The following is a 15,211-nucleotide window of genomic DNA, read 5'->3' as shown; positions in this document are numbered from 1 at the left end:
TATTTTAATAGAGTGGTTAGGAAGTAGAAATTACTTGAACTAAAGCTTGTAGTAAGGAAATGTCGAAAGGAATGATGAAAAATACGTCGCGTGCTAGATTAATAAACTATAGGTTTTAAAGAAACGAGTGTGATTTTTATGCAGTGTTCTGGAAAATGTGAAAATGGAAAGAAGACAGAAAAGATTTTTAAGTTTTTTTTTATTATTTCCTCTTCTCTTTCTGGACATTGGAAATGCCAACAACATCCGATTATTTATACATTGCAATAACTAAATTACCAATAAATAAAAAATTCTATCCTTTTCTTGAAATTGTTTAAACTAAACCTTATTAAAAACGTGATGGGAAAATATGTCGCGTGCTAAATCAAACTAAAGATTGTAAAAAAAAAACAAAGCTAATATTTCAACATGACAACTATCAACAGAAGGCTACATTGTTATATTTTGTTCAGCAAATTGCCATTTTTTATTTCAAAGTATAAATGTCGCGTTCTGGACCTGGAGAATGTCTAAATACATTCAGATGATATGTTGTACATATCTGAGGTCTTACATTTAATTTTCCAATCATCTTTTAGTCAATAATTTTTAAATTTTCTTATTTAAACTTGTATGTTCCTTTTCTTTTCAAAACCGCCTTTCATTGCATACTGATCTCGTCTTACCTTCGAAGTACTTACTTATACAAGTCTGTAATGCATTAAACACATTCAAGACAACAGGCTACACGACTACACGAACTGCTGGTTACAGTTGTAGTCGTGTGGCACCTACTGAATTATTTTAAAGACGACAGCTACAAAGTAAACAGCTGATTAATAATTCAGTGGTGCCACTTTAATAAAAAATAACCGTACAACATTCCAAAGTATTTAAGACTGAAACAATTATTTTGAGTAAAAATATATATATGGTTATAATTAATTATGTACCTGTTATTAATTTATTTCAATATGGTTATCAGAAACTTCTCTTAATTAAGTAAAAAATATATATTTTTTTAAGCACTAATTTGATTTACATTTTTTTATTATATTAGCAACACTATTTCTGTTTTGTAGTTGATAAAAATAGAAATTAGCCTAATTCGGCTACATCGGCATGAGTAGTCGTGCCATATAAACGTGTGCATTTTATTTTTGACAGATTGAAGTTGGTAGCCTGCTGTCTTGAATGTGTTTAATGCATAAGGCAATTTCTAGTGTCAAAAGAAGAATATATGGCTCCATAAGCAATATTCTGCCAAAACTAGCCAGAATAAAGGTGGTACCTTACAATTCTTCATAAAGATTCAAGAAGGCCTTCAAATATATTGCCTTTTTTCAATAGGATCTTTCTTTTACATAAAAATGTATTCTGTATATTTGTAAATAAATGTATTCTACATACAGATTGCATTTCATGCTATAGTAAATAAATATGTATGTATATTTTTATATGTCCCCTATTAATTCACTCGTTTTAACAATAAAAACTCTTACCCAAATTCCCAGCTCAATTATTGTAATTTTCTACAAAAACCGAAAAAATAAAATAAACAAAGCAAAAATATTTATATAAAAATTTTGTTGCTAGCTGGATGTTCCATTTTTACGTACTACTACAATAGTAGTTATTTGTAATGTTTGTTTCATATTTTCCGTTTTACAAATTGTTGGATTCGTCTGTATTTTACTACTTTTTATGTTGTGTATACTGGTTTTGTGTTTGATGTGTTGTCGGGTTGTTGGCTGTGATATCTCCCACATGACAGTAAAGCGTCCACAAAATATGCAGCTCAGAAAAAGTCTTGCATTCAAAAACTGTTACTCTCTGTGATATACAAACAAAATAAGCCACAGACTCATTTACAATGTGTTATTAAATATTATATGTAGCTCGTGACACTCTCAACCAAATGTTTGATGTCCTTGCAGAATATTCACATAAATGGAAATAATGAAAGAACCAGCTTTAAATTTTAGACACCATTGCTTTTAACTTTACATTTATTGCATTTTAGTTATTGGCCAGGTTCTTAATGTTTAAACAAAAGTGAACGGCAGGGCACCATGTTAGAACAGTCTATAAAAAAAATTTGGTTGTTAAAAATGGTATAATTTTATTAACAAGTTGTTAATATACCCTACAAATAGCTCAACAAAATATTTAGTTGAGTAAATATTTAGCTTCCAAACTCATATAATTAAACATAAGTATGAAATATATTGTCATACTGAAATTTTAGGAAATACAAAATTTGTTTTACAGTTTTTTTTTAATATGTATTTAAATGTAGCGCTGTTGTGTTATTGTTTTGCTTATAGATTTTCCATTTTAGATATTATAGGATTTAAACAAATTTGTTGTTGAGTTAAATCTGCTGCTGTTGAAAGTGAATAAATATTTATTGTTATGTATTTTATATGTTTAAAATAAACTTCAACAATGAAATCTATAAAATCAACATAAAAAAACTACACAAAAAAGCACTTTTATTATTTGGAAGTTGTAAAAAATCAGTAAAAATAACAAAAAAAATAAAAACAATAAAGGGAAAAAATTTGTGTATTTTCTAAAAATAAAATCAAATTAAGTACCTCACACAATATTACAAATTTAAATCTGTAAAATAACAACCATAAAGGTCAGGTTATGGACTATAGTAGAGAATCTGGACAAATCAAAGATAAAAATCATAGAATGATAGAAAAGTGTCATAACTGATAAATGATTGGATACATTTATTAACAACAAATTAAAATAAACATATCAAAATATGTCAATAAAAGCTATGTTAATGGTAAATTTTAATTTCTTTAATTTTCAATGTCGCGTTCTTGTACCTAAACCAGCGTTCTAGACACATGGCAGAAAATTTTATTTCATACTTGAAAATACAAATTTTAAATAATTTTAGGTGAACAGAATTTAAAACAATTTTTTTTTAAATTTTTATTGAAAAAACATTATGGCAAAAAAAATGTTTAAAAATTCTTTTTTCAATTTAAAAAAAAAAAAAATATTAGTGAATAAAATTTTAAAAAATAGTTTTCCCGATTTTGAACCCCACTTCAAATGGCCTCATATACGCCATTGAATAGGCTCTTGAAATATCTATCATTAGATATCCATATTGTCTATATTAATAATCAAGATATTGATCAAAAGTAGACCAAAAATCGAGGTTGTCCTGGTTTTTTCCATATATCTCTGCCATTTGTTGGTCGATTCTTAATTTCAAATAGCAGCTGAGCCGGGTCCATAGCGGATATTTTGATGTATGAATTATGTATGTAAATTATTTGAGGGCTACGGAAAGTTAATTTCAACATACAGATGGATATGTATATATCGACTCCGCTATCTATAACGATCCAGAATATATGGGCAAATCCTGCGTGACGAACGTTTCATTCGTACACGTTTTCATATTTAAATATGAAATTTTTTTGGTTTTTCAAATAAGGTACTTCCAACGTATACTATACGCTATATTGAGTTTTAAGTGCAATTCCAAATGGCATAAGATATTACTCTTTAATTGCCATTTCTAGCGGAACAATTGATCGCATAGTTTTGTGACGCACGTTACAAAAAATGGAAGTAACATTAAAAGTTGAAGTGTTTTGTTTCGTAATTTTAGCGAATTTTGCATAATAAAGCACACAAAATCTTACTCCTAAAAGAAAGATGAATGAAAGGGAATTCTAATATAACTTATTTGCATGCACCGTTGCCGTTTTCATAAAAAGCCGAGAACATTTTGTGACGCATGTTACGTGACGGTCGTTACAAATTATCCAGATGCTTGCAAATTATCTCCTTTTCTGTGAGAAGTTGTGAAAAATTCTATTCAAAGTGGAATTACTCAAAATTAATTTGTATTTAAACTGAATGGTCAAAAATATAGCTGTCAATCGAACCATCTTGTAATAATAAAAACACATTAAAAAATTAATTAATTGTGGGGTAGCAAATGTAAAACTTTTGTTGAAACTACAGAACTAATCATTATTACAATCAAATATGATAAATATTACTAAAGCTTAAAACACTGGAAAATATGTCGCGTACTGGACACTACTAAAGTTAGAAAAACGATTGGAAATATTTCAGCATGAACACATTATTCTGCGGGAAAATATGTCGCGTGCTAAATCGTTGTAATGGTTGTAAAAAAACGAATTCAAGTATTCTATTGTAGTTTCAAAAATTTCTTTCAAAATTATATTCCAATTCGCAGATTTCCTTAAATATTGTTTGTCGCGTTTGTGAATCCACGTTTATTGCTAATATGTTGGAAACGTGGTGCTATTAAAATATTATTGAGAAATGAAAACCAGAAAACTAAATTATTAAGATTTCTCTATTTTTCATCTCCAAAGGAGAACGAATGTCGCGTTCTTGACCGTGGAAATTACCATATCTGACAAATTGATACAATATTTGGTTCCCTGAAATATACGGAGAGTTTGGACAAATGTGCTATGTCCACTTTTATGAAAATTGTGATTTTAATACAAAACGGTAGAATAAGTATAAATACAAGATGTGCTTACAAAAAGTTTGCAGTTAATACGTTTTTTTTACGTTGTTATACTGTGGTATGAAAAAGTGCCATGACCATATTGTGTGTGCAAATGTTCTAAGTCTATTTTTTTCAAATATGGAAAATTATTATCAAAGTGAAATGGAATTAAATATAATATTAATTATTATTTATTTAATCATTTCGACTACTTATATTAGAAACGTTACCCTATTGCGCTTTGAGTGCAACTTTATTGACTAAAGAAACTTTTAATACCATAACTGAGTTTTAAGATTAAAAACTAAGAAAACTTTTTATAAAAAAAAATACGAAATAATTAGTAGTTAATGTGCCAATTCCCAAAAGGGGCTTATAAGTCGTCAGCGCACTCCTAAAAGAAATCACCGTTTTAATAAGGTAAAAACGTAAAAATATTTAGAAAGTTTTTTGTAAAATATGGGAAAATGGACTTATCATATTTGCACACTAAGCTAAATAAGTAATTTTTAATACTCGTATCCTTAAGCAGCCATTACAAAATCTTTGAATTTTTATTAATTTAACATAATTGATTATGTATTTAGTTTTCGAAAGAACTCACATGAGTTATTGTGACCCTTCTTCACATTCTGTAACAAATGAGGAAGAATAGCTTAAGAAGTTTCCCCTAATGGGTAAAGCACAACAAAGGTTAATCTTTAAGCACTTGGGGAGACCATTGTTACCAGTATTAGATGAATATGCATATAAAACTACATTTTATCCTAGCTGAGATAATAACAGTTTTCACTTCATAAATAATAATTTTCCTGAACAAGTCTAAATTGTTTTAAATATTTTTTATTTTGTTGCTTTTACATGCAATGCAACAATAAACTTGTTTCTTTTGAAATCTAATAATTTATTCTCTATAAATATATGTTATCAGGAAAATAAAAAAATTCCAAAGAAAAAAAATTTAATATTAAATAAAAAGGACTTTGTCTAAGCTACATATACTGCTATGTTAGTGTGACTATTTGTATGTATTTCTCAATAAATTTGCTTAGTAGCAATATGGTTCATGTTATATCCTCCTTTGAGCACCGGCTACAAATACATGCACTAGAATATACATTTACATATAGAAACACACAGAAACACACGGATACAGACACAATTGTGTAACATTTATTGGTCAATATTATGCAAATAATAATCTTGTCAATGACATGTACATGATATTAGTATCATTAGACAAATGTTCAGATATATGTATGTTGGAATATCTGTGTAAATATACTACATACATACGTACATATAACTAGTTTAAGGATGAGTGTAGCTGCATATAAATGTAGGTACTTAATAATATGAATATAGATACAAGTACTACTGTATGTAAAGTATTCATGTAGTTATACTTGTTGTAAGCATGTCAGTGTATGTTGAAAATATGTTGCTTTAGTTGGGTTAAACTACTTTCCTATTCCATTTACTAAATACATACAACACAATCAAGACCAACACAATATTGTCATGGTAATCAACAATAACAGCAAATGTATAGATATACACACATATATGTACATGTTAACTCATATATTCGTACATATATTTAACATTTACAACCTACATATGCATATGTTTAACAATGTCTATACATGTATATTCCTGTAGTACATTCAAAGTAGCAGTAGTTCTAGGAGATTGTCCCGAACTAGTGATTTTACGTATCATTTCTATTACATAGAGTGTAGTCACAATTAAAGTGACTACACTCTAGGTTACTTAGAGACGATATAGTGACAATTGACTTAACAAGAGGTTACATGGAATGTCAGTATATTTTAGGAAAAATGAAAATAAACTGTATGAGAATTATATCAACACAATTTGTATTAAACCAGTACGAATTACTTAAAAAAGGGTAGGAGAAAATTAACTTTTATAATGACTACACTCTAGATTACTTAGAGACACTTAAGTGTCAATTGTCTACATGCTGGATTACATGGGATGTACAAAGGGATACATTGACTACTTGCTTGACTGCTGGGTACTTACACATATTTGCACACCTACATGTCCTTACGTGTTTTTCTGTATATTTAGAATTTTTTTTGTTGTTGTTAAATATTTATTTTGTTTCATAGAGCATAAACTATTCACACACACACAAAAAAAATATCCCAAAATTAAGAAGCCAACCCCAAACCTTAAAAAAGAATTAGAAAAACAATATGGAAAATATGAAAATATGTCTGTTAGTGTTACTCAAAGATATAAGAATTTGCTATACAATAAAAAAAAATAACCATATTGTCATCTTTACTTATGTATGTAAATCATAAACAAAATGTTGGTTTTTTTTCGGAATATGAATTTAAATTTGGTTTAGCAAAATAAAAATGAGAGAAAGCTAGCAATAACATAGAAGGAAACTATTAGAAGCAAGTAACTAAAATAACACATGATAAAGATACTATGACAAACCGTAACCTATTAACACCCAGAGAGAAAATGTTGGTAGAAAATTAATATCTAATATTTAGGAGAGCTTAGTGAACTTAGTAGTCAAATATATAGATCAATGAAGAGATGATCCGAAATGTGTAGAATAGTGTTGTTATTTAAAATAAATTTATGGCCTATTTCACGATGTCGAAAGAAAAATGAATGGAACAAATTTTTATGAAAAACACTTAGGCCCTAATTTTGTAAATCACTTCACAAAGTGATATTTATATGGAAAGCAAAAACAAAAAATCACTATCGTAAAATCATTATTCGGCATAATCCCAAACAAATCAAAACTATAAACGATGAAGTAAGTAGGTGCCCTGCAAACATGGATTGCAGACTCCATTAGATCTGTTTTTCATCTCGAATTGAGGGGAACAGTACTGAATTCTTAGCTTAGTATGGTTGTCAAAAATTCGAGATCGATTTTAATCGCATAAAACTAAATATTTTTGTTTATTATTCGAGTGATCTATTAATTTTTAAAATTTCCTCATTTCATTTTCAATATAACCAAGATCAAATAAAATTATAAAATATTACTCGTGTCCAATTCATATAATTTTGAAAAGAATTTTGTTTATTGATCCCTTTTTTACATTTTAGCTTAAACTTTAGTATATTGTACCATACTATTGGGTGTATGACTTAAAAATGCGGGATTTTTTTTTCCAATTTTTAGGTTTAATTTTTAAATATTTTAACAATATAAATTTATTTATAGTATTGGTCATTGTTAGCTATGGCCTTTTCCTATCTTTCTGGCAACATACAAGATTCCGAGCCAAAAGAATTGCTCAGCTTTTGAGGCCAATAAGAAATCAAACCAATTTCTTATACTCTGTTTCAAAGTGAAACGTATACCTGAGACAGCATTCTCCATCATTCGAAACAAATAGTAATCGAACGGGACACGGTCTGGACTACTCGAGGCAATACTTCCCAACCACTTCATTCTAAATACTTTTTAACAGGTATTGTTAAATGTGGCCTAGCGTTTTCATGATGGAATATTACGGTTCCATTCTGGTAATTTTTCGGCAAATGCACGCTTCCAACGAATAAATTGCGTTCGGTGCAGGTTCAATGTGACGGTCTGTATAGATTTTTATAGAGGGCATTACCTTAGCGCCATGGGTATTTGGTTTTGTTGTTGATTCGGCTGGTTGGCCAGGCTTCTCATACGGTCTCTTACGCTTCTGATTATCGTAATGGATGCAATTTTTAATCGAATGTAATGATTCGGTGCCAAGATGATTTTCTATTACAGCATTCAAACATCATTTCGGACATTCAAGGTGTCTCGTCATCAATTCGTTTTTTTGCAAACTGTGGTTGAGTTTGACAATAATCTTCATGGATTAATTTTTTGAAAAAGATGTATTTACGATAGCGAATGCAACACACCTTGATCAATAAAATGTTCAGTACAGCAATAAATTTTTTATTTAAAGCCTCTAAATTTAGATTGAAATGGGAATTGCCAGTCACTTGATTCGATCGATTACGTACACAGAGAAAACAGATTCGTGATAGCAACCGAATTTGTTGCCAATCGAATGATTCTGTCTTAGTGACCGAATTTTACAGTTGTGGCTACAATATTTTGGAAGTGACAATTAAAGTTTGGTTGCCTCAACTGAAATTCTTCTTTACCAACTGACTTTCTGTTGTTAGAACTGAAAAATTCTATGTGTGCAACTGAATCATTCGATTGGCAACAAATTCGGTTGCTATTACTAATCTGTTTTCTCTGTGTAGTACTGAAAACAAACGATGATTTAGGTCCCTGAACGTGCAATTAGAACTTGAACATTTAGCCTCTTTTCATGTTTGGCCTCTTTGATAATAACGATCCCAGACTACTAATTACAAAAGATGATTAAGGTACTAGAACATGACATTGATTAAAATCAAATAAAACTTTGTTGGCTGGTCTGGGCAATCTTTTTCTTCCATGTCAAAATCCACTTCTGATCCTCACTAATCATCCATCGCACGTTGAAACCGATGGAACACATCCACCATAAGCTTTGGTAAGCAATTGGTGTGCTTCAGCGGCATTTTTATTTCAAATTAAAGAAGTAAAGCAAAACTTCCCGCATTTTTTATTAGATTCGAAACGGAATATTCGTTCTGACTTTTCTTTTTAAAGAAACAACTAATTAGCATTTGAGTACGAATGACCTGTCCTGAGTTATGCTGATTTTTGGGTCGTCGTTCAATCCTTCTTATTGGCATATGTCAGCGACTTCAAAAGTGTAGTTGGATCGAATGACACGATCTTGGCTGCCAATTCCCTTCGAGAGATATTGATTGTAGCGATCACCTACTGAAATCACACGTCGCCTATGTTTAATTCTAGTCATCTCGCGTAGACGACCGGACCATCGTCGTTTTCGTAGAAGTACGAACCAATGTGAATGCAATGTCACCTGTTGAAACTCGTCTGGGTTGGTGTCGTTCAACATATGTAAGTTTATCTTGTTAACAAAGCCATTAACGCGGAAATGAGCCTCGTCTCTAAAGGCGAACCCTATTTGCCATGGTGAATTTATTTCACAATTATTTGAACAGTCAATAAATGAGGAGCCGCAGAACAAAAGGTACTTTTTTGAAAATTTAAAAATTTTGGGAATTTGATTTTTTCTAGAAGATTTCAACCCAAATATCATAAAAATACCAAAAAAATCAATTTGTAAAAAAAATTCAACTTTTCGAAATTAAAATAAATTTTATTATGAAGTGTTGAAGTTCAGCTCGTGGTATTCAATCGCGATCATTTTCGCCTGATTACTTTTTATGATTTTCAATCCAATCGACATTAATGGTTAGAGTTTTGTCCGGTATAACGTTTTAATGAGTTTCTGAATTCAATCGTGATCCTTAATAAATTAAAGAAGAATATCGTGAATAGAGTATGCAAAACCGAAACCGAAAACCGGTCAACCGGGTTTTTCATCTTTGTAAACTCGACCGGTTTTGGTTTTTTGAAAAACCGGTTTTTGTAAGACGGTTAACCGGTTTTAATGAAGTCTATTTTCAAAAGCTCATTTAAACATATTTTTGGAAAACTTTGATACCATTTTTAAAAACATCGATTAATTTTTTAGAAAATTGTAGCATTTGTCAATATTTCGTAAAATATATACATAAAATAATTGCCTTAAGAATTCAAAAATTTTAAATTAGCGTATTTTTCATTTTGAATAAAAATTTAATATAAACCGGTTTTTTGGAAGACAAAAACCGAAACCGGATAATCGGTTTTTTTAAAAGATAAAAATCAAAACAAAATTTTTTACAAACACACCTTTTCGGTTAAACCGGAAACTGGTTTTTTGGACACTCTAATCGAGAAGTTTGATGGGGCAGAAAATAAAGTTGCTGTGCGGAATCTGATTTTGCAAGATTATTTTGTGGCTTAGAGTGAAATTTGCTCATATTATATTTATACGAATATACTTCATTTATATAAATAATTGACCGGATGGAGAAATGATTGCTACAATCATGTGAATAGTAATTTCACCATATTATGGTTGCCGCAATCATATAAATAATTACAGTGACTATAATATGGTTAAATAACATGTAAAAATGTTGAAATTGTTACAATTAACATGTACAACTATATTTTTTTCTCAGCTTGTAGTATTAGTTTTTCAACTCAATGGGACACAACTAAATTTATCTATTTATTACCAAAATTTTTCCTTGAGCGTTAAGCTCTCTACCATTAAAGGACTAAATTATGCATATTGTGAGTGTAATAATAACATGAATGATGATAGTCAGGTCATTTGTTTATGTGTTGAAAAATGTTTCGTTTTACAAAAACCCTCTTCCCACCAAAAAAAAAGAAACATTTATAGTTTTGTTTATGATTGGTGTCAATGGTGGGGTATACCGGAAAAAAGGTAAAGAAAATTATGGCAGTGAAAAGGTTGCTATAATAAATTTAAAAAAAAAGTTATCTTCACACCATAGAAAAATTTAAAATTCAAAGAAATTCAAATTTTATTCATAATTTTGTTAAAACTTATAAAGGACAACAATTTGATTATAGAAATTTTTTTAAAAAAAAATGAAAAGAAATAAATGAAAGGGAATAAATTAAATTTCTTATATTTATTTATATTAGTTTAATGTTAAGAAAATAAGACTAATAATAAAATGTATTTTAATTTATTAAATTAAGAAAATATTTATTTTCTAAATTTCTTGTTTGATAATAATAAATAAAAGAAAAAACACTTTAATTTAAATTTTAAAAAATATTAAAGCTGAAGCTATTTAATATTCTTATTTATATATGGATAATAATTTCTATAAAATCATAACCCCCTGTCTATACTTGACAAATATTTATCATAACAATAAATGACATTTGTTGTCAAGACAAAGTTGTCTAAGCAAAAGCACTAACAATTTTATCATAACGAAGCAATGATACTAATAAATGGAGACTATACCTGTTAATTTTTTAATAAGACAACCATTTTGAAGTTTATCATGATACAAATTTATCAGGTATAACTAGGGGTTATAGACAAGAAATCAGAATTTAAGTTTTTTACTAAAAAATATGTAAAACTTAAATCTAAAGCCTAATTTGCATAATACTGTAAAATTAAAATCATTAAATTACCATCTATTTAGTGTTTTTTGTCATGTCTCCACCTATTGTCATGATTTCAATTAAACTAATTCCATAATCATTAATTTTTTTTTGTATATCAGCAAACACCAACTCCCAAAACTAATACAATTAATCATTTTTAAAAATCTGCTGATTTTGCACTAAAAATATAATCAATTTTCTATAATGTGTATGAGTTCAATTGACACTCAATTAATTTAAAAATGAACACATAAAAAAAATGTTTTAAAACAAATGGAAATTAAGCTTAATTTATGTCAGCTTTTTTGAACCTAAACTTTTCCTGCCGGCTGCGTAAATAAACATGCATTTTATGGATGTATATATTTGATATGAATTAAATATTTTTGTTTAATTAAATGCAGAATAATATTAAAGAATTCCAAAATTGATTTGTGTTTTTTGTGGTCAATTGCAAATATAAATTAAATTTTACAAAAAGAAAATATTAAATGCTTTAAATTATGAAACAAATAGATAGGATAAATGGATGATATGCTCAATTGCCAAATAGATTAACTCCATAAAATTCAAAGTGAACACATATTAAGGAATTAAAATGTGTTATATTTTATTTAGTGCCTATAAAAGTGTGTCATGTGGTGCAGAATCAAAATATTTATGAAATAAATAACAAAAATTATGAAATTGCTGAAATCATAAATTTATAATATTCAATAAGAGATCTGTTCGTTAATATATCGCAATGAAATGAAATAAATAGCGAGTAATAAATAATATTCGAATAATTTATAAAACTTTTTGAGCATATGACTTAAAGCTTCGGGATTTTTTTTTAAATTTTTAGCTTTCTATCGAAACAAATAGTAATCGGACGTACACGATCTGGACAAAAAAGCGGGTGATGCAAAACTTCCAAACCACATCATTCTAAATACTTTTTAACAGGTATTGCAATATGTGGCCGAGCGATTTTATGTCAGGCCGCATATTCCGCCAATACCTAACTGAAACGATTTAGTTGTGTTTGGCACCGGTTCCCTATGATGGTCTGTTTGGATTTAAGCAGCCTTTTGCTTCCACAAAATACAGATAATTTAATTAGCTCAGGCGTGGATCCAGGTCAACCATTTGTGGAGGGTGGTTTGAAAAAATCAAAATTTGTTCTACATTTTTCTTTTTTATATGAAAACTTTTCGGTTTGGGGGGGTATATTCCTATTTCACCCCCTCTGGATCCGCTCCTGCCTTAGCTCCACGGATATTTAGCTTTGTTGTCGATTTGGCTGGTTGGTCGGGTTTCACATACGATCTCTTACACCTTGGGTTATCCTAATTATTGCATTTTTCATCGCATGTAATTTATTGGACGACCTTATTCTGATTGCTAAACTCAAAATCACAATAACAAAATTTATCAAAAACCGCAAATAACAAGATTTTACAAAATATTTCTTTAACCCTAAGCCGATTAAGCTTAATGTGTGTGGTTGTGTGTGCAGAAACCAAAAACTCTTTCAAAATCAAAATACAGACACACACACATGCCAAAATCATTAAAGAGGCCCTTAAAAGCCAACTACCCCCCAACCATTGGCCGCCTTACCCAAACACTTACACAACGTATTAATGGTTAAGCCACTTTATAATCATTACTGCTAATTAAATTAAATGATTCTCTTAACAACTGCAAACGGACAAAAACAAGTTACAAACAAAAAAAAAACAAAGAACCTAGTAAAGCCAACAAAAACTATTTATAAAAAAAGAAACTATAGAGAATTAAAAATCAACCCGTTAGTTAGTTGGAGCAAGAAGCAGTAAACGAGGAATACAATTTGCAACGTGGCTAAACTGTTAGGAAACACTTTAAAACACTTAACAACACAGGCTGCACAGGGTAAGGGAAAAGTTAAAACCAAATACTGACCATTACTTATCTAATGTGGCTGTTTTAAAGCAAAAAAAAAATACACATTACCTGCTATAACTAGTTAAAGCTATTTTTTCCTTTTATTCATGCAAACCAAAAACAAAAAAAAAACAAAAAATGGCGAAAAAGGATTTAGACAAAAACAAATTTACTACCAAAAACTTATTTATCTTTAGCGTTGCGAGTGAAACTAAAAAATGTTTTTTGCTTTTTTTTTTTCTCCCAATTTCATTTACAGATTTTACCCAGAGTCTACGCTTGGTCGAAGTACGAATACCAAATTACGTTATTAAGGGTTCAACAGCACAATTGGAATGCCTTTACGACTTGGATGGCGAAGCATTGTACTCGGTGAAATGGTACAAGGATGGCAATGAATTTTATCGATATGTACCCAGGGATATGCCGCCAGCACAGACTTTCATACTGCCAGGTGTTTCAGTTGATGTAAGTAGATTTCGTTTTTTTTTTCTTTTTTACACACTCACACACTTAAACTCATACTTACTACCATGTATATGGTACCACACGTACAAATACAAAAAAGATAAAATAGAAATTGAGAGCGGAAGAAAAAAATTTGGAACAGTGGTAGGCATATGCAGAGTATGTGATTAGAATTGAATATTAATTTAGAATTGAAAACAATATATCTTATACTGATTATTAATTTTTAAAATAATTAATTGCAAAAAAGATCCATGAAGTTTCCAAATTAATTTCACAGTGATACAAAATTAAAGAAAAAACAAGTAAGAAGGTATGGTCGGTCAAACCCGACCATATAATACCACTATGTAAAAGAGCAAAAACATTTTTCTTATAAAATTTCAGTAATTTATATTTTTGATTGATTTTCGGAAGTGTGCCTTATATGGGGGCTATGACCAATTATGGACCGTTCACCATGAAATTAGGTCGTGTGATTTATGTCTATATTAAAGTTAACTATGTTGAATTTTGTGTATATACCAACATTTTTAAGTGATTTATGCACATTAAAGTGATTTTCGGAAGCGGATCTATATGGGAGCTTTGACTAATTATGGACCGATAGTAACAAATTTTGTATATATAAAACTTATTTGGAGCGGATACATATATAAATTATGACCAATAAAGTCCAATTTCGAAAGGACAGGAAGGGCTAGGTGAAATAATGGACCGATTTCAGCCAGTTTCAATAGGCTCCGTCCTTGGGCCGAAAAAATAACATGTACCAAGTTTGATCGAAATATCTTCAAAATTGCGTCCTTTACTCTGCGCACAAGGTTACATGGACAGACAGCCGACCAGCCAGACGGGCGGACATCGTTTAATCGACTCAGAAGGTGATTCTAAGTCGATCGGTATACTTTAAGGTGGGTGTTAGACTAATATTTTTGGGCGTTACAAACATCTGCACAAACGCATTATACTCTCCCCACTATCGTGGTATAGGGTATAATAAATACATGGGTTCTCATATAGCAATTCTGTTTCGTTGGAGTTCATTTAATACGGAAATACTTATGGTTTTTCTCGATCACTTAACTTTTGGAAATAACTGTATACTTAAAGTTTAATTTTTAAAACATCAACAGATTTGTAAAAATCGGTTCAAAAATGGCTGAGTTACGATATTTAAAAATCAGGAT

General features: G+C 29.7%; 1 protein-coding gene across 2 annotated transcripts in view; it reads left to right on the top strand.

The window, feature by feature from the left end:
• The window catches only part of beat-IIIc (beaten path IIIc), a 210,073-nt gene that overhangs the window by 179,935 nt on the left and 14,927 nt on the right, over positions 1–15,211 (top strand). For both annotated transcript variants that reach the window (XM_065501809.1, XM_065501808.1), the window contains exon 3: positions 13,813–14,021. In XM_065501809.1, the coding sequence (XP_065357881.1) occupies positions 13,813–14,021 (209 nt within the window). The remainder of the gene's footprint in view (positions 1–13,812; positions 14,022–15,211) is intronic.

Source organism: Calliphora vicina, chromosome 2 (assembly GCF_958450345.1).
Source record: "Calliphora vicina chromosome 2, idCalVici1.1, whole genome shotgun sequence".
NCBI classification, from domain to species: Eukaryota; Metazoa; Arthropoda; class Insecta; order Diptera; family Calliphoridae; genus Calliphora; species Calliphora vicina.
Note: the sequence above shows the minus strand (reverse complement) of the source record. Positions and strands in the feature narration are given on the sequence as shown.